The sequence below is a fragment of the Triticum urartu genome, chromosome 3A (assembly GCF_056163025.1).
Source record: "Triticum urartu cultivar PI428250 chromosome 3A, HENAU_Tu73, whole genome shotgun sequence".
Classification (NCBI taxonomy): Eukaryota; Viridiplantae; Streptophyta; class Magnoliopsida; order Poales; family Poaceae; genus Triticum; species Triticum urartu.
The window spans coordinates 479212210-479228597 of record NC_141875.1 but is presented as its reverse complement, the minus strand read 5'-3'; the positions used below and the strand labels follow the sequence as shown (position 1 = coordinate 479228597).

The 16388-nt window shown below is 47.7% G+C and overlaps 1 protein-coding gene across 2 annotated transcripts; it reads right to left on the bottom strand.

The window, feature by feature from the left end:
- Positions 1 to 597: 597 nt before the first annotated feature.
- LOC125544491 (E3 ubiquitin-protein ligase MBR2-like) lies at positions 598 to 4021 on the bottom strand. Of its 2 annotated transcripts, XM_048708203.2 has the most exons (5): positions 3338 to 3996; positions 2738 to 2920; positions 1266 to 1361; positions 1042 to 1185; positions 598 to 950 (listed from the first exon to the last, which is right to left on the bottom strand). In XM_048708203.2, exons 1-5 carry the CDS (start codon positions 3812 to 3814, stop codon positions 819 to 821), a joined length of 1032 nt encoding a protein of 343 aa, XP_048564160.2. In that variant the 5' UTR covers positions 3815 to 3996; the 3' UTR covers positions 598 to 818. The 2 variants fall into 2 exon arrangements, with proteins under 2 accessions (XP_048564160.2, XP_048564161.2); XM_048708204.2 differs by lacking the exon at positions 2738 to 2920 and having other exon boundaries at positions 3338 to 4021.
- Between the last annotated feature and the right edge of the window lie 12367 nt (positions 4022 to 16388).

Genomic DNA, 16388 nt, shown 5'->3' with positions numbered 1-16388 from the left:
ACCAGTCGACCAGCTCCTCATGTGGCAAGGTGGGACTAAACATTTGAAACCCGTTGGCCCAATATGGATGTGAAAAATCTTAAGTACAACTATTTATTTGGTGTTTATTAACAGTCCCGTCGGCCCAACATGGACTACACTTTCTAAGGTCGACGTGCATGGGTTTGCATGTATTAGGTGATTTGGACAGGGTTTGTGGTTGCAAATGGCCAAATTTGAGGCCCTTCCGGTCGGCGGATGTTTGAGGGTTCAAATTTGTACTCCCTCCATTTCAAAATAGATGATCCAACTTTGTACTAAAGTTAGTACAAAGTTGGGTCATCTATTTTGGAAATTGCTGCTGTAAATGCTCTTACATCCGCATGGCTCGCTGACACTCACATTCATGCAAGAGAGGAAATAATATTTCGCTATTGCTTGTAGATAGCCCAAGAAGTTTAATAAAATTCAGTGGATTAGAAACCCGTTATCTATTTTCAGTGTTTGCTTGATCCGCTTTGTCTGCTTTTGTGGCTAATTTTTCACTACAAATTAGTATAAAAATAAGCACTACAGCACAATTCAGCAACCTGAGCCTAGGTCTGTTCTGCAAAACGCTTGGACATCACATCATCATCTTAAAGGAGCGCATCAGAACCCATATGTTTGATAAAAGATGGCCGCAATATGGCATTTCTATCTGGAAATGCAAAAGAATGGACGATGTGTTTAGACAATAATAATACATGTAACGGACTGTACAAGACGCAACAAAGTGAAACTTTTCATTTTAGGTCCACCCAGGTACACAATAGGTGTAGCCCGGGGTCGGGACTTGTTCAAGTCTTGGTGACAGCGGTCTTGCAAACCGGGCAAACGTTCTTCTGAGAAAGCCACTGCTTGATGCAGTAAACATGGTAGCTGTGGCCGCAGCCCAGCCTCCCCATCTCGTCATTTGCTTCAAACTCTTCCTGCAACATCCATCAGAATAGACAGACCCGGTTTAAACACTTGCACAAACGATGTATATAAAGAGAAGCAGCGGGAACTGCGAGAGCGTACTTGACAAATACTGCATTTCTTCTCCACTTCCGTCGGAAACTGGAATGACGAATCAGGCTTGACCTTCCTAAGGTTGCGAACTATCTCATCCTCGCGTAGCCCTGTGTTGACATGTCCTATTCTTTCTCCAAGCTCAAGCAACTCCTGTTAAGACGAAGTTGGTTCATCACGATGATGATGCCAAGTGTTGTTACAGAACACGGGAGGGGGGGAGGAAGACAGACCTCATAAGTCATGTTGTCGACATCGAGGCGCCAATCCTGGTACCGATCATACACATTCATTCCTCCCAACAACACTCTTGTCTGAAACATCATGATCTGCCATACATATGAGAAAGGTAAGCATTCGAAACTGACATAGCCTGCTTGCATTTCATTAGACAGAAATCACTGCACACCCATGACCTTAGATGATGGGCATGCTTCCATTAAAAATGTTCAATTTATGGTAACAAGCATGAAAGAATAAAGAAGTGAGCATTATCAACATGATATGGCTTACTACAAATTGGTACTTTCAGGCCCATGGATAACATGTCGATTATTTCATACTTTTATCTTTATCGTGTATTTTTCTACGATTTTCTCTCCAAAATACATGCAACAAGGTTATAAAGGTTATACTTCAGGTAGCATGCAAATGGGTAGCTCATTTCTCAGTTAGTATCACGCTTAGACCCATGGGTCAGTGGCAAGACCAAGAAAGAGGTTTCCTCCAACCAACCAATTAGGAAATGTCACCTGCCCTAAGCATGTTAAATTGCCCCACCCACTTTCTGCATTCTGCGTATCTTTGATAGTTGCCTACAGGGACAAGAAACGCCGGTGGATCTTCACATCCAACAATAAGATAAGAGCCCTCACCAGCCAGGTGATCACGAAATACACAAGGAATGGCCACAACATGAGATCTGATTATGACTGAAGCAACAGGCAAATCATGAGGGTGCCCGGCCCCCCTGAGCAGCAAAAGACCAGTCGAGTCAGGCAGACGAGCTGGGCACCGCCGAGGCAAAGTCTGAAAGCCATCATTCACCCACCAGAATGCCCATCCCCATTCCCCACCTACTGTACGATCCGCTAGAACAGCATGCCGAAAAGAGAATGAATGAAAATAAAGTCACATTATGGGTTGTCATGCTCAGGTGTTCCACATCCACCACGCCCCTTCCCCAGAGTTCCGAAACAGCATAGTTTGAACACCATTTGACCGACCATGTCACCATCATCAGCGTGGCCATGGTTGAGCGCAAGTGTGTCTCTAGCATTTGCACTTGGTAGTCTGCATCTGCATGCCATGGTCGACAGGTCTCTCTCCATGGCCACACAGCGCAGCGGAGCTCCGTGGCCGGAGCCGCTTAATCATGGGTTCGTTAGTTAACCAACGAGAAGGCCACGGTCTCACGTCACGTTTAGCGCACGAAAGAAGCAAGTCAACCACCTCCAACGCCCAGGGGTTACAGGCACGAACATTGTCAGATCACACACAATGACAACCCTGGCTAGACTAGTAGTAGCATTATCATACGCACGGGAATCTTATGGCAACGTAATCGCGCACCGACCGCTGGACGCCGAGGCGGGGAAGGCATTAGATGCGGGTCAAGCGTGCAAGCAAACGCAAGGCGATACTGGTACTGAGGCTGGTGTGCTGTATTTAGTACTGGTGCTGAGGCTGGTGTGCTGTATCGTACCTCTTCTTCGAGGCCGCCGGGGGAGGGGCGGTAGCCGCGCATCCGGCGGAGGCGCGCGGAGGGGAGCAGGTCGGCGCCGAAGAAGGGGCCGTCCAGGTGATGCAGCGGCGGCGGCGGCGGCGACTCCATGAAGGACGAGGACATCTGCTCCTGCATGCTCGCCCTCCGGGACAGGCAGGGCCGCTGTGGATGGATGTCACATGAGAAACGCAGCGTCAGCTGGCTGGCAGAACATGGCGAGAGATTCATTCATCCCACTTGCATACGGAGAATTCGGTGGCATCAAACGTGGTCGTGGAGCACTGTTTCAGATGCTTAAACAGAACATTGCATTTAAGGGCGCAAATGTGAAATTGAAATGGAAGATTTCGGAGCAGAACAGCCACCAGAAAATCTGAATGCTTGGAGGAGAACACACGCTTTCTTTTCAGCAACAGACAAAAAACGAGTTCAAAAAAAGCACAAAAACAGACACACATGAGAAATGGTGCTAAGAAAACTGAGAATAACTAACCAGCAAGAACAACAAGCAATCCTGCGAAATGGACAAGCCGTGAGCGCGAGCAGATCCAAACAAGCCAGGAAGCATCTGCCACTCACCTCTCTGTGCGGCCTCTCGGCGTCGCCGCCGCGGCCCCTCCCCAGCATCTGGTGGCGCGCCACCACGCAGTCCACGGACGACGCCTCCGCGGCGAACGGTATCCCCGGGGCGCACCACACGTCGCCGCCGATCCCTCCGCCCACAAGGCCGCCTCCGCCTCCCCCTCCCCTCTCCTTCCTCTTGTCCTTCCCTTTCCTCCGCCGCCCGTGCCAGTCGGCCGAGGACCGTACGGCCGCCGCAGCCGCGGAGCCCGCCCCTGGCGCGTACGCCTGCGAGGCCGCGGCCGACGTGCAGCCCAGCCCGCGCAGCGCCGCGGCGGCGAAGCCCTTCCTCCGCCCTACCTCGGCCGCGGCCGGGGGAGGCAGCGGCACCGAGGAGGAGGAGGAGGAGGAGGCCTCCCCGCGGGGCAGCAGGAGGCGCCGGATCCCCCGCCGGCCCTCCACCGTGGGCGAGCCGCCGCGGCGGTCACCGGCCATGACGAGGAATCCGGTGCCCCTGGCGTGCTCGGGCCCGGAGAGACGGGTGGGGGCAGTAATGGCACTGCCAGGCAGCGCCTGTGAGCGGGCGGGCGGGCGCAGGCAGAGCAGAGGGGGAGGCGCGGGTTCGCGTTTGTTGTCTAGCGTGTGGAAGGCTAGACAAGTGTATACTTGAGGGGCCGAGCGGGCGAGCGAGCGAGCACGAGGAGAAAAGGAAATGCGACGTGAGGTGGTAAATTCTTGTCCCGGAATCGGCGTGGCCCTGGATTCAAGGGGACGGATGTTCTTGACTTGTTGGTGGTTTGGTGAGTTCCGAGCTCCGGAACGGTCAAATAATGCCACTACACATGGTGTAGGGCTGCTTAAACAAATGTGGCATGAAACATGTTTCACTTACATCCTCCGTTCATGTGCGTAAGTCACCTTACGAAAACCAGATTTTCCCAAAACCTTTATGCGTGGAACATTAAATTCTCTTCGAACCTCTCCTAGCCTTGTTCACGAGCGTTCTCTTCCTCCTCAATTCCCTCGTTCTCCCCCATGGAAACCCCTCCCCCTCCCGTTTTTCCTTTCTCAAGTGTGAAACAAAATCTGCACGCTGTGGATAATGTTCTTTCCATCCTTTTATAAGCCATGGCAAAAGGTTGAGCGGGGTAGGAGAGAAAAAAAAACAGGTTGTTCAACATGAAAGGAGAATGTTTCCAGATTGGTTCCATGGAGATGAGGGAGGATGCGGGCGCCATGGAAGCTGAGCCGGAGACCGGCGCCACGGAGAAGATCTGCATCAAGGGGAAGGGCGCCATGGAGAAGAAGATGGGCGTCATGGAGGATCAGATCGTCCAGCAGCAGATAGGAATGGAGGAGGGCGTCCAGCAGCAGATGGGCGTCATGGAGGATCAGGTCGTCCAGTAGCAGATAGGAATGGAGGAGGGCGTCCAGCAGCAGATGGGCGCCATGGAGAAGAAGATGGGCGCCATGGAGGAAAGAAACAGTGGCATGAAGGAGGAGGGCGTCCAGCAGCAGATGGGCACCATGGGGGACAAGATTGACAAGTTGGTCGAGGAGTACCATGAAATATGACCGAACGTCACCGTGGGAAAGGTGTCGACATGGGTCCGGACACTGATATGGAAGCCTGTCATTCAAAACTAGCCGCAAATGTTTGATCACATTCGATGCAAATTTAAATAAATTGGACAAGTTTTATTCAGACTTAGATAATTTTTACACAAAACCGAATGATTTTCATCTAAACTGGAGCACATTCATTACATCTTTGACATATTTCAATTAAACACTATTCTAACCTCGTCTAAATAATCGCCTGTGCCTGTTTCCCATGATATGTCTTCCTCATGTCTGGCAGCAAGCTCGTCGGCTGGCCATGATGCCTGGAACTGGAGTTTCAGCAGGAAGAAAAGAATAGCCTCTGCCTCTGCAAAAGCGGGCAATCTCACCAGTCAGCGATGAGCCCACCAAGTTTAGCTTCAGCACGAGAGAAAGAATAGTGGTCTTTGCCTCCGCGAAGTGGGCAAGCTCACCGATTATAAGGCTGGGCAAGATGGTGGCGATGGCCTTCCTGGGACCCAAGCGGCGGCAGCCTCACCCGTTCTACTCTTACTCGCTATCTGTGGTGACCATGGACATGTCGGCCTCGTCGTTGTGTCGGCGGCGCGCGGTCGACGCAGAGCAGGCGGCGTCGTTTGTGCCGTCATCAAATTCCTCCGCCGCCGCGTCGACCTCCGCGAACATACCTTCTTTTCTTCGCCTGCTGGACGCGGAGCCACCATCACTCGCGGTGGATGTCCAGGGCCGTGCGGGAGGACATGAGCAGTGCCGCCAATTTGCTCCCCCACGAGCCAGTGCTTGATATGTCCATTTTGCAATGTTTTCCTACTGTCTTTTATAATGTTTTTGGTCATTTCTTCACTTTATGATGCAATTCTAATGCATTTTATCACTTAATTTGCATGGAAAAGGAGATTGCCAGCAGCTGGAATTCGGAACCTAAAAGAGCTACAACGGAGATAGCTATTCTACGGAGCTCCAAATCACCTGAAACTTCATGCAGACTTTTTATTGAATATATAAAAAATATTGAAACAAAAAAATACCAGAGAGGGGCCACCTGCTGCTCACAAGTCAATAGGGTGCGCCCTGATGCCTTGTGGGGCCCACAGCTGGCCTTCGGTGCCCATCTTCTGCTATATGAAGAGTTTTGCCCTAGAGAAAAATAATGGAGAGACTTTCGGGACGAAGCGCCGCCATTTCGAGGTGGAACCTTGGCAGGAGCACTTCTGCTCTCCGGCGGAGCAATTTCGCCGGGAATACTTCCCTTCGGGAGGGGAAAATCGAAGCCATCGACATCAGCAATGATCCTCTTATCATGGGAGGACCAATCTTCATCAACATCTTCACCAACACCATCTCATCTCAAACCCTAGTTCATCTCTTGTATTCAATCTTTGTCCCAAAACCTTAGATTGGTACGTGTGGGTTGCTAGTAGTGTTGATTACATCTTGTAGTTGATGCTAGTTGATTTATTTGGTGGAAGATTATATGTTTAGATCCTTAAGCATATTCAATACACATATGATCTTCAACATGAATATGATTTGCGAGTAGTTACTCTTGTTCTTGAGGACATGGGAGAAGTCTTGTTATCAATAATCATGTGAAGTTGGTATTCTTTCAATATTTTGATGATATGTATGTTGTTCTTCCTCTAGTGGTATTATGTGAACGTCGACTACATGACACTTCTGAAGGAAATATGCCCTAGAGGCAATAATAAAGTTGTTTATTTATATTTCCTTATATCATGATAAATGTTTATTATTCATGCTAGAATTGTATTAACCGGAAACTTAGTACATGTGCGAATACATAGATAAATAGAATGTCACTAGTATGTCTCTACTTGACTAGCTCGTTGAATCAATGATGGTTATGTTTCCTAACCATAGACATGACTTGTCATTTGATTAACGGGATCACATCATTAGAGAATTATGTGATTGACTTGACCCATCCGTTAGCTTAGCACGATGATCGTTTAGTTTGTTGCTATTGCTTTCTCCATAACTTATACATGTTCCTATGACTATGAGATCATGCAACCCCCGAATACCGGAGGAACACTTAGTGTGCTATCAAACGTCACAACGTAACTGGGTGACTATAAAGATGCTCTACAGGTGTCTCCGATGGTGTTTGTTGAGTTGGCATAGATTAAGATTAGGATTTGTCACTCGAAGTATCGGAGATGTATCTCTGGGCCCTCTCGATAATGCACATCACTATAAGCCTTGCAAGCAATATGACTAATGAGTTAGTTACGGGATGATGCATTACAGAACGAGTAAAGAGACTTGCCGGTAACGAGATTGAACTAGGTATTGAGATACCGACGATCAAATCTCGGGCAAGGACCATACCGATGACAAAGGAAACAACGTATATCGTTATGCGGTTTGACCGATAAAGATCTTCGTAGAATATGTGGGAGCCAATATGAAAATCCAGGTTCCGCTATTGGTTATTGACCGAAGACGTGTCTCGGTCATGTCTACATAGTTCTCGAACCTATAGGGTCCGCACGCTTAACATTTGGTGACGATCGGTATTATGAGTTTATGTGTTTTGATGTACCAAAGGTAGTTCGTAGTCCCGGATATGTTCAAGGACATGACGAGGAGTCTCGAAATGGTCGAGACATAAAGATTGATATATTGGACGGCTATATTCGGACACCAGAAGTGTTCCGGGTGATTTAGGAGAAAACCGGAGTGCCGGAGGGTTACCGGAACCCCTCGAGGAACTAACGTGCCACATGGGCCTTAGTGGAGAGAGAGAGGGCCGGCCAGGGCAGGCCGCACGCTCCCCCTCTAGTCCGAATTGGGCTAGGGAAGGGGGGCGGCACCCCCCCTTTCCTTCTCCCTTCTCCTCCTTCCTTTCCCCCTCCTAGTAGGACTAGGAAAGGGGAGTCCTACTCCTAGTAGGACTAGGAAATGCGCACCACAAGGGCCGGCCGGCCTCCCCCTTGATCCTTTATATACGGGGGCAGGGGGCACCCTAGAACACACAAGTTGATCATTGATCCCTTAGCCGTGTGCGGTGCCCCCCTCCACCATAATCCACCTCGGTCATATCGTCGTAATGCTTAGGCGAAGCCCTGCGCCGGTAGCTTTATCATCACCGCCATCACGCCGTCGTGCTGACGAAGCTCTCCCTCGACACTCAGCTGGATCGAGAGTTCGTGGGATGTCACCGAGCTGAACATGTGCAGATTGCGGGGGTGCCATACTTTCGGTACTAGGATCAGTCGGATTGTGAACACGTACGACTACATCAACCGCGTTGTCATAATGCTTCTGCTCAAGGTCTATGAGGGTACGTGGACAACACTCTTCCCCTCTCGTTGCTATGCATCACCATGATAGATCTTGCGTGTGCGTAAGATTTTTTTTTCTGAAATTACTGCGTTCCCCAACAGTGGCATCTGAGCTAGGTCTATGCGTAGATGTTATATGCACGAGTAGAACACAAAGGAGTTATGGGCGTGGGTATATACATATTGCTTGCCATCACTAGTTGATTCTTGATTCAGCGGTATTGTTGGATGAAGCGGCCCAGACCAACATTATGCGTACGCTTACGCAAGACTGGTTCTACCAATGTGCTCCGCACACGGGTGGCTGGTGGGTGTCAGTTTCTCCAACTTTAGTTGAATCGAATTCAATGAACAGAGTTCTTTCTGAAGATCAAAAAGCAATCACTATACCGCGTTGTGGTTTTTGATGTGTAGGTAAGAAGGTTCTTGCTCAGCCCGTAGGAGCCACGTAAAAATTGCAACAACAAAGTAGATGACGTCTAACTTGTTTTTGCAGGGCATGTTGTGTTGTGATATGATCAAGACATGATGCTAAATTTTATTGTATGAGATGACCATGTTTTGTAACACAATTATCGGCAGCTGGCAGGAGCCATATGCAGCGGCGGAGCTATGGGCCAATTGTTGGGCGGGCCAGACACAGAAACTACACTTAACACTTGAGTTTTAGGCCCAGTTTTTCTATCTTCCTTCCCTATTTTCTCTTGGGCTGGGCGAGCCAGGGCCCAGTTTGGCCCTCACGTAGCTCGCCCCTGGCCATATGGTTGTCGCTTTATTGTATGAAATGCAATCGCCATGTAATTGCTTTACTTTATCACTAAGCGGTAGCGATAGACGTAGATGCAATAGTTGGCGAGACGACAACAATGCTTCGATGGAGATCAAGGTGTCAAGCCGGTGACGATGGTGATCACGACGGTGCTTTGGAGATGGAGATCAAAGGCACAAGATGATGATGGGCATATCATATCACTTATATTGATTGCATGTGATGTTTATCCTTTATGCATCTTATTTTGCTTAGTTTGGCGGTAGCATTATAAGATGATCTCTCACTAAATTTTAAGGTATAAGTGTTCTCCCTGAGTATGCATCGTTGCTACAGTTCGTCGTCCTGAGACACCACGTGATGATCGGGTGTGATAAGCTCTACGTTCACATACAACGGGTGCAAGCCAGTTTTGCACACGTAGAATACTCGGGTTAAACTTGACGAGCCTAGCATATGCAGATATGGCCTCGGAACACTGAGACCGAAAGGTCGAGCATGAATCATATAGTAGATATGATCAACATAGTGATGTTCACCATTGAAAACTACTCCATCTCATGTGATGATCGGAGATGGTTTAGTTGATATGGATCACGTGATCACTTAGAAGATTAGAGAGATGTCTATCTAAGTGGAAGTTCTTAAGTAATTTGATTAATTGAACTTTAATTTGAAAGATGAACTTAGTACTTGATAGTATTTTGCATGTCTATGCTATTGTAGATAGATGGCCCTTGTTGTTGTTCCGTTGAATTTTAATGCGTTCCTAGAGAAGGCTAAGTTGAAATATGATGGTAGCAACTACACGGACTGGGTACGTAACTTGAGGATTATCCTCATTGCTGCATAGAAGAATTACGTCCTGGAAGCACCGCTAGGTGACAAACCCGCTGCAGGAGCAACGCCAGATGTTGTGAACACCTGGCATAGCAAAGCTGATGACTACTCGATAGTTCAGTCTGCCAAGCTTTACGGCTTAGAACCGGGACTTCAACGACGTTTTGAACGTCATGGAGCATATGAGATGTTCCAGGAGTTGAATTTAATATTTCAAGCAAATTCCCAGATTGAGAGATATGAAGTCTCTAATAAGTTCAACAACTGCAAAATGGAGGAGAATAGTTCTGTCAGTGAACATATACTCAGAATGTCTGGGTACCACAACCACTTGACTCAGCTGGGAGTTAATCTTCCTAATGATAGTGTCACTGACAGAGTTCTTCAATCACTGCCACCAAGCTACAAGAGCTTCGTGATGAACTATAATATGCAAGGGATGGATAAGACGATTCCTGAGCTCTTCGCGATGCTAAAGGCTACGGAGCTAGAAATCAAGAAGGAGCATCAAGTGTTGATGGTCAACAAGACCACCAGTTTCAAGAAAAAGGGCAAAGGGAAGAAGGGGAACTTCAAAAAGAACAGCAAGCCAGTTGCTGCTCAAGTGAAGAAACCCAAGTCTGGACCTAAGCCTGAGACTGGGTGCTTCTACTACAAAGGGACTGGTCGCTGGAAGCGGAACTACCCCAAGTATTTGCCGGAGAAGAAGGATGACAAAGTGAAAGGTATATTTGATATGCATGTTATTGATGTGTACCTTACTAATGCTCGCAGTAGTGCCTGGGTATTTGATACTGGTTCTGTTGCTAATATTTGCAACTCGAAACATGGGCTACGGATTAAGCGAAGATTGGCTAAGGACGAGGTGACGATGCGCGTGGGAAATGGTTCCAAAGTCGATGTGATCGCCGTCGGCATGCTACCTCTACATCTACCTTCGGGATTAGTTTTAGGCCTAAATAATTGTTATTTGGTGCCAGCGCTGAGCATGAACATTATATCTGGATCTTGTTTGATGCGAGACGGTTATTCATTTAAATCAGAGAATAGTGGTTGTTCTATTTATATGAGTAATATCTTTTATGGTCATGCACCCTTGATGAGTGGTCTATTTTTACTAAATCTTGATAGTAGTGATACACATGTTCATAGTATTGAAGCCAAAAGATGCAGGGTTGATAATGATAGTGCAACTTATTTGTGGCACTGCCGTTTGGGTCATATTGGTGTAAAGCACATGAAGAAACTCCATTCTGATGGACTTGTGGAATCACTTGATTATGAATCACTTGGTACTTGCGAACCATGCCTCATGGGCAAGATGACTAAAACTCCATTCTCCGGAACAATAGAGCGAGCAACAGAGTTATTGGAAATCATACATACTGATGTATGTGGTCCAATGAACATTGAGGCTCGTGGCGGATATCGTTACTTTCTCACCTTCACAGATGATTTGAGCAGATATGGGTATATCTACTTAATGAAACATAAGTCTGAAACATTTGAAATGTTCAAAGAATTTCAGAGTGAAGTGGAAAATCATCATAACAAGAAAATAAAGTTTCTATGATCTGATCGTGGAGAAGAATATTTGAGTTACGAGTTTGGTCTTCATTTGAAACAATGCGGAATAGTTTCGCAACTCACGCCACCCGGAACACCACAGTGTAATGGTGTGCCTGAATGTCGTAATTGTACTTTACTAGATATGGTGCGATCTATGATGTCTCTTACTGATTTACCACTATCGTTTTGGGTTTATGCTTTCAATACGGTTGCATTCATGTTAAATAGGGCACCATCTAAATCCGTTGAGACGACACCTTATGAACTATGGTTTGGCAAGAAACCCAAGTTGTCATTTCTTAAAGTTTGGGGCTGCGATGCTTATGTGAAAAAGCTTCAACCTGATAAGCTTGAACCCAAATCAGAGAAATGTGTCTTGATAGGATACCCAAAGGAGACTGTTGGGTACACCTTCTATCATAGATCCGAAGGCAAGTTATTCGTTGCTAAGAATGGATCCTTTCTAGAGAAGGAGTTTCTCTCGAAAGAAGTGAGTGGGAGGAAAGTAGAACTTGATGAGGTAATTGTACCTGCTCCCTTATTGGAAAGTAGTTCATCACTGAAATCAGTTCCAGTGATTCCTACACCAGTAAGTGAGGAAGTTAATGATGATGATCATGAAACTTCTGATCAAGTTACTACCGAACCTCGTAGGTCAACCAGAGTAAGATCTGCACCAAAGTGGTACGGTAATCCTATTCTGGAGGTCATGTTACTTGACCATGACGAACCTACGAACTATGAGGAAGCGATGATGAGCCCAGATTCTGCAAAATGGCTTGAGGCCATGAAATCTGAGATGGGATCCATGTATGAGAACAAAGTGTGGACTTTGGTTGACTTGCCCGTTGATCGGCAGGCCATAGAGAATAAATGGATCTTCAAGAAGAAGACTGATACTGACGATAATGTTACTGTCTACAAAGCTCGACTTGTTGCAAAAGGTTTTCGACAAGTTCAAGGAGTTGACTACGATGAGACCTTCTCACCTGTAGCGATGCTTAAGTCCGTCCGAATCATGTTAGCAATTGCCGCATTTTATGATTATGAAATTTAGAAAATGGATGTCAAAACTGCATTCCTTAACAGATATCTTAAAGAAGAGTTGTATATGATGCAACCAGAAGGTTTTGTCAATCCAAAAGGTGCTAACAAAGTGTGCAAGCTCCAGCGATCCATTTATGGACTTGTGCAAGCCTCTCGGAGTTGGAATATACGCTTTGATAGTGTGATCAAAGCATATGGTTTTATACAGACTTTTGGAGAAGCCTGTATTTACAAGAAAGTGAGTGGGAGCTCTATAGCATTTCTGATATTATATGTAGATGACATATTGTTGATCGGAAATGATACTGAATTTCTGAATAGCATAAAAGGATACTTGAATAAGAATTTTTTAATGAAAGACCTCGGTGAAGCTGCTTATATATTGGGCATCAAGATCTATAGAGATAGATCAAGACGCCTAATTGGACTTTCACAAAGCACATACCTTGATAAAGTTTTGAAGAAGTTCAAAATGGATCAGGCAAAGAAAGTGTTCTTGCCTATGTTACAAGGTGTGAAGTTGAGTCAGACTCAATGCCCGACCACTGCAGAAGATAGAGAGAAAATGAAAGTCATTCCCTATGCTTCAGCCATAGGTTCTATCATGTATGCAATGCTGTGTACCATACCTGATGTGTGCCTTGCTATTAGTTTAGCAAGGAGGTACCAAAGTAATCCAGGAGTGGATCACTGGACAGCGGTCAAGAACATCCTGAAATACCTGAAAAGGACTAAGGATATGTTTCTCCTATATGGAGGTGACAAAGAGCTCATTGTAAACGGTTACGTCGATGCAAGCTTTGACACTGATCCGGATGACTCTAAGTCACAAAACGGATACGTGTTTTTATTAAATGGTGGAGCTGTCAGTTGGTGCAGTTCCAAGCAGAGCGTCGTGGCGGGATATACGTGTGAAGCAGAGTACATAGCTGCTTCAGAAGCAGCAAATGAAGGAGTCTGGATGAAGGAGTTCATATCCGATCTAGGTGTCATACCTAGTGCATCGGGTCCAATGAAAATCTTTTGTGACAATACTGGTGCAATTGCCTTGGCAAAGGAATCCAGATTTCACAAGAGAACCAAGCACATCAAGAGACGCTTCAATTCCATTCGTGATCAAGTCAAGGAGGGAGACATAGAGATTTGCAAGATACATATGGATCTGAATGTTGCAGACCCATTGACTAAGCCTCTCTCACGAGCAAAACATGATCAACACCAAGACTCCATGGGTGTTAGAATCATTACAATGTAATCTAGATTATTGACTCTAGTGCAAGTGGGAGACTGAAGGAAATATGCCCTAGAGGCAATAATAAAGTTGTTTATTTATATTTTCAGCCGGACTATATCTTCAGCCGGACTCCTGGGCTATGAAGATACAAGATTGAAGACTTCGTCCCGTGTCCGGAAGGGACTTTCCTTGGCGTGGAAGGCAAACTTGGCGATATGGATATGCAGATCTCCTACCATTGTAACCGACTTTGTGTAACCCTAACCCTCTCCGGTGTCTATATAAACCAGAGGGTTTTAGTCTGTAGGACAACATACAGAACAACAATCATACCATAGGCTAGCTTCTAGGGTTTAGCCTCTCCGATCTCGTGGTAGATCTACTCTTGTACTACCGATATCATCAATATTAATCAAGCAAGACGTAGGGTTTTACCTCCATCGAGAGGGCCCGAACCTGGGTAAAACTTCGTGTCCCTTGCCTCCTGTTACCATCCGGCCTAGACGCATAGTTCGGGACCCCCTACCCGAGATCCGCCGGTTTTGACACCGACATTGGTGCTTTCATTGAGAGTTCCTCTGTGTCGTCGCCGTCAGGCTCGATGGCTCCTACGATCATCAATAGCGATGCAGTCCAGGGTGAGACCTTCTCCCCGGACAGATCTTCGTCTTCGGCGGCTTCGCACTGCGGGCCAATTCACTTGGCCATCTGGAGCAGATTGAAAGCTATGCCCTTGGCCGTCAGGTTAGATTTGGAAGCTTAAAATACACGGCTGACATCCGCGGGGACTTGATCTTCGACGGATTCGAGCCACTGCCGAGCGCGCGCACTGTCACGATGAGCATGATCTAGCTGTGCCGCCGAACAGTGCCCTGGAGGCCGCACTCGCATCGGCTTCGACCCTTAATTTGGAGGCAACTGCGCCGATCGAGGATGGGTGGTTGGATGCCGCCTCGGGGGCTGCGATCCCAACGGCGATCGAGCCGAACACCAGCCCCGCACTCTGCGAGACTCGTGACTCCAAGGACCCGTACTCCTCTCCGGACTCCGAACCCTCCGCGCCCCTGCTGATCGAATCCGATTGGGCACCGATCATGGAGTTTACTGCCGCGGACATCTTCCAGCACTCGCCTTTCAGCGATATTTTGAAGACACTAAAGTCTCTCTCTTTATCAGGAGAGCCCTGGCCGTACTACGGTCAGCAAGGTTGGGATACGGACGATGAAGGAATTCAAAGCCCACCCACCACCCACTTTGTAGCCACTGTCGACGATTTAACCGACATGCTCGACTTCGACTCCGAAGACATCGACGGTATGGACGCCGATGAAGGAGACGATGAAGAACCAGCGCCTATCGGGCCCTGGAAAGCCACCTCGTCATATGACATATACATGGTGGACACCCCAAAAGAAGGAGATGGCGATGAAACAGCGGAGGATGACCCCTCCAAGAAACAGCCTAAGCGCCGGCGTCAGCGGCGCCGCTCAAAATCCCGCCAAAACAAATACGGTGATTCAAGCACGGGAGATAACAATACTCCGGAGAGTGCCGAAGAAAACCCCCTCCAGCAAGATTCAGCACAGGAGGATGGAGAAACCAGCCCTCTTGAGAGAGCGGCAGACAAAGAGGTCGAGGACGATAATCATATGCCTCCCTCCGAAGACGAGGCAAGCCTCGACGACGACGAATTCGTCGTGTTAGAGGATCCTGACGAGCAAGAGCATTTTCAACGCAGGCTTATGGCCACGGCAAGAAGCCTCAAGAAAAAATAGCAACAGCTTAGAGCTGATCAAGATTTGCTAGTCGACAGATGGACTGAAGTCCTTGCGGCCGAAGAGCATAAACTCGAACGCCCCTCCAAGAGCTACCCAAAGCGCAGGTTGCTACCCCGATTAGAGGAGGAAGCACTTAAACCTACATCACCAGCACTCGATACGGCCGATCGGCCACCTCGTGGCCGTGACAGAGAGGCCTCTCGGCCCTCCACTCAAGCCGCACCCCGTACCAAGGCACGGGAAAATGCGCCAGACCTGCGAGATATGTTGGAGGACAAGGCAAGGCAAACAAGATCGATCTACGGATCGCGTGGGCGCCCCACGACTCGAGACGGTAACTGTCACTCCGGCCACAAATTCGGCAGGGCCGAACACAGTAGACAAAGCTCATTGGAGCTACGTCGTGATATAGCCCAGTACAGAGGCGCCGCACACCCACTATGCTTCACAGACGAAATAATGGATCATCAAATCCCCGAGGGTTTCAAACCCGTAAACATCGAATCATATGATGGCACAACAGATCCTGCGGTATGGATCGAGGATTATCTCCTTCATATCCACATGGCCCGTGGCGATGATTTCCACGCCATCAAATACCTCCCACTCAAGCTTAAAGGACCAGCTCGGCATTGGCTTAACAGCTTGCCAACAGGATCAATCAGTTGTTGGGAGGACCTGGAGGCCGCATTCCTCGACAATTTCCAGGGCACTTATGTGCGACCCCCAGACACCGATGACCTAAGCCACGTAATTCAGCAGCCAGAGGAATCGGCGAGGCAATTCTGGACACGGTTCCTAACAAAGAAAAATCAAATAGTCGACTGTCCGGACACTGAGGCCCTAGCAGCCTTCAAGCACAATATCCGTGACGAGTGGCTTGCCCGGCACCTTGGACAGGAAAAGCCGAAATCTATGGCAGCACTCACGACACTCATGATCC

Excerpts from the sequence above, each read along its gene's own strand:
- LOC125544491 (XM_048708203.2), bottom strand. The coding sequence starts at position 3,814 with ATGGCCGGTGACCGCCGCGGCGGCTCGCCCACGGTGGAGGGCCGGCGG. Across the intron at positions 2,921-3,337 it reads CCGAGAGGCCGCACAGAGAG|CGGCCCTGCCTGTCCCGGAG; the intron begins GTGAGTGGCAGA and ends ATCCATCCACAG. Across the intron at positions 1,186-1,265 it reads TCGACAACATGACTTATGAG|GAGTTGCTTGAGCTTGGAGA; the intron begins GTCTGTCTTCCT and ends TCGTCTTAACAG.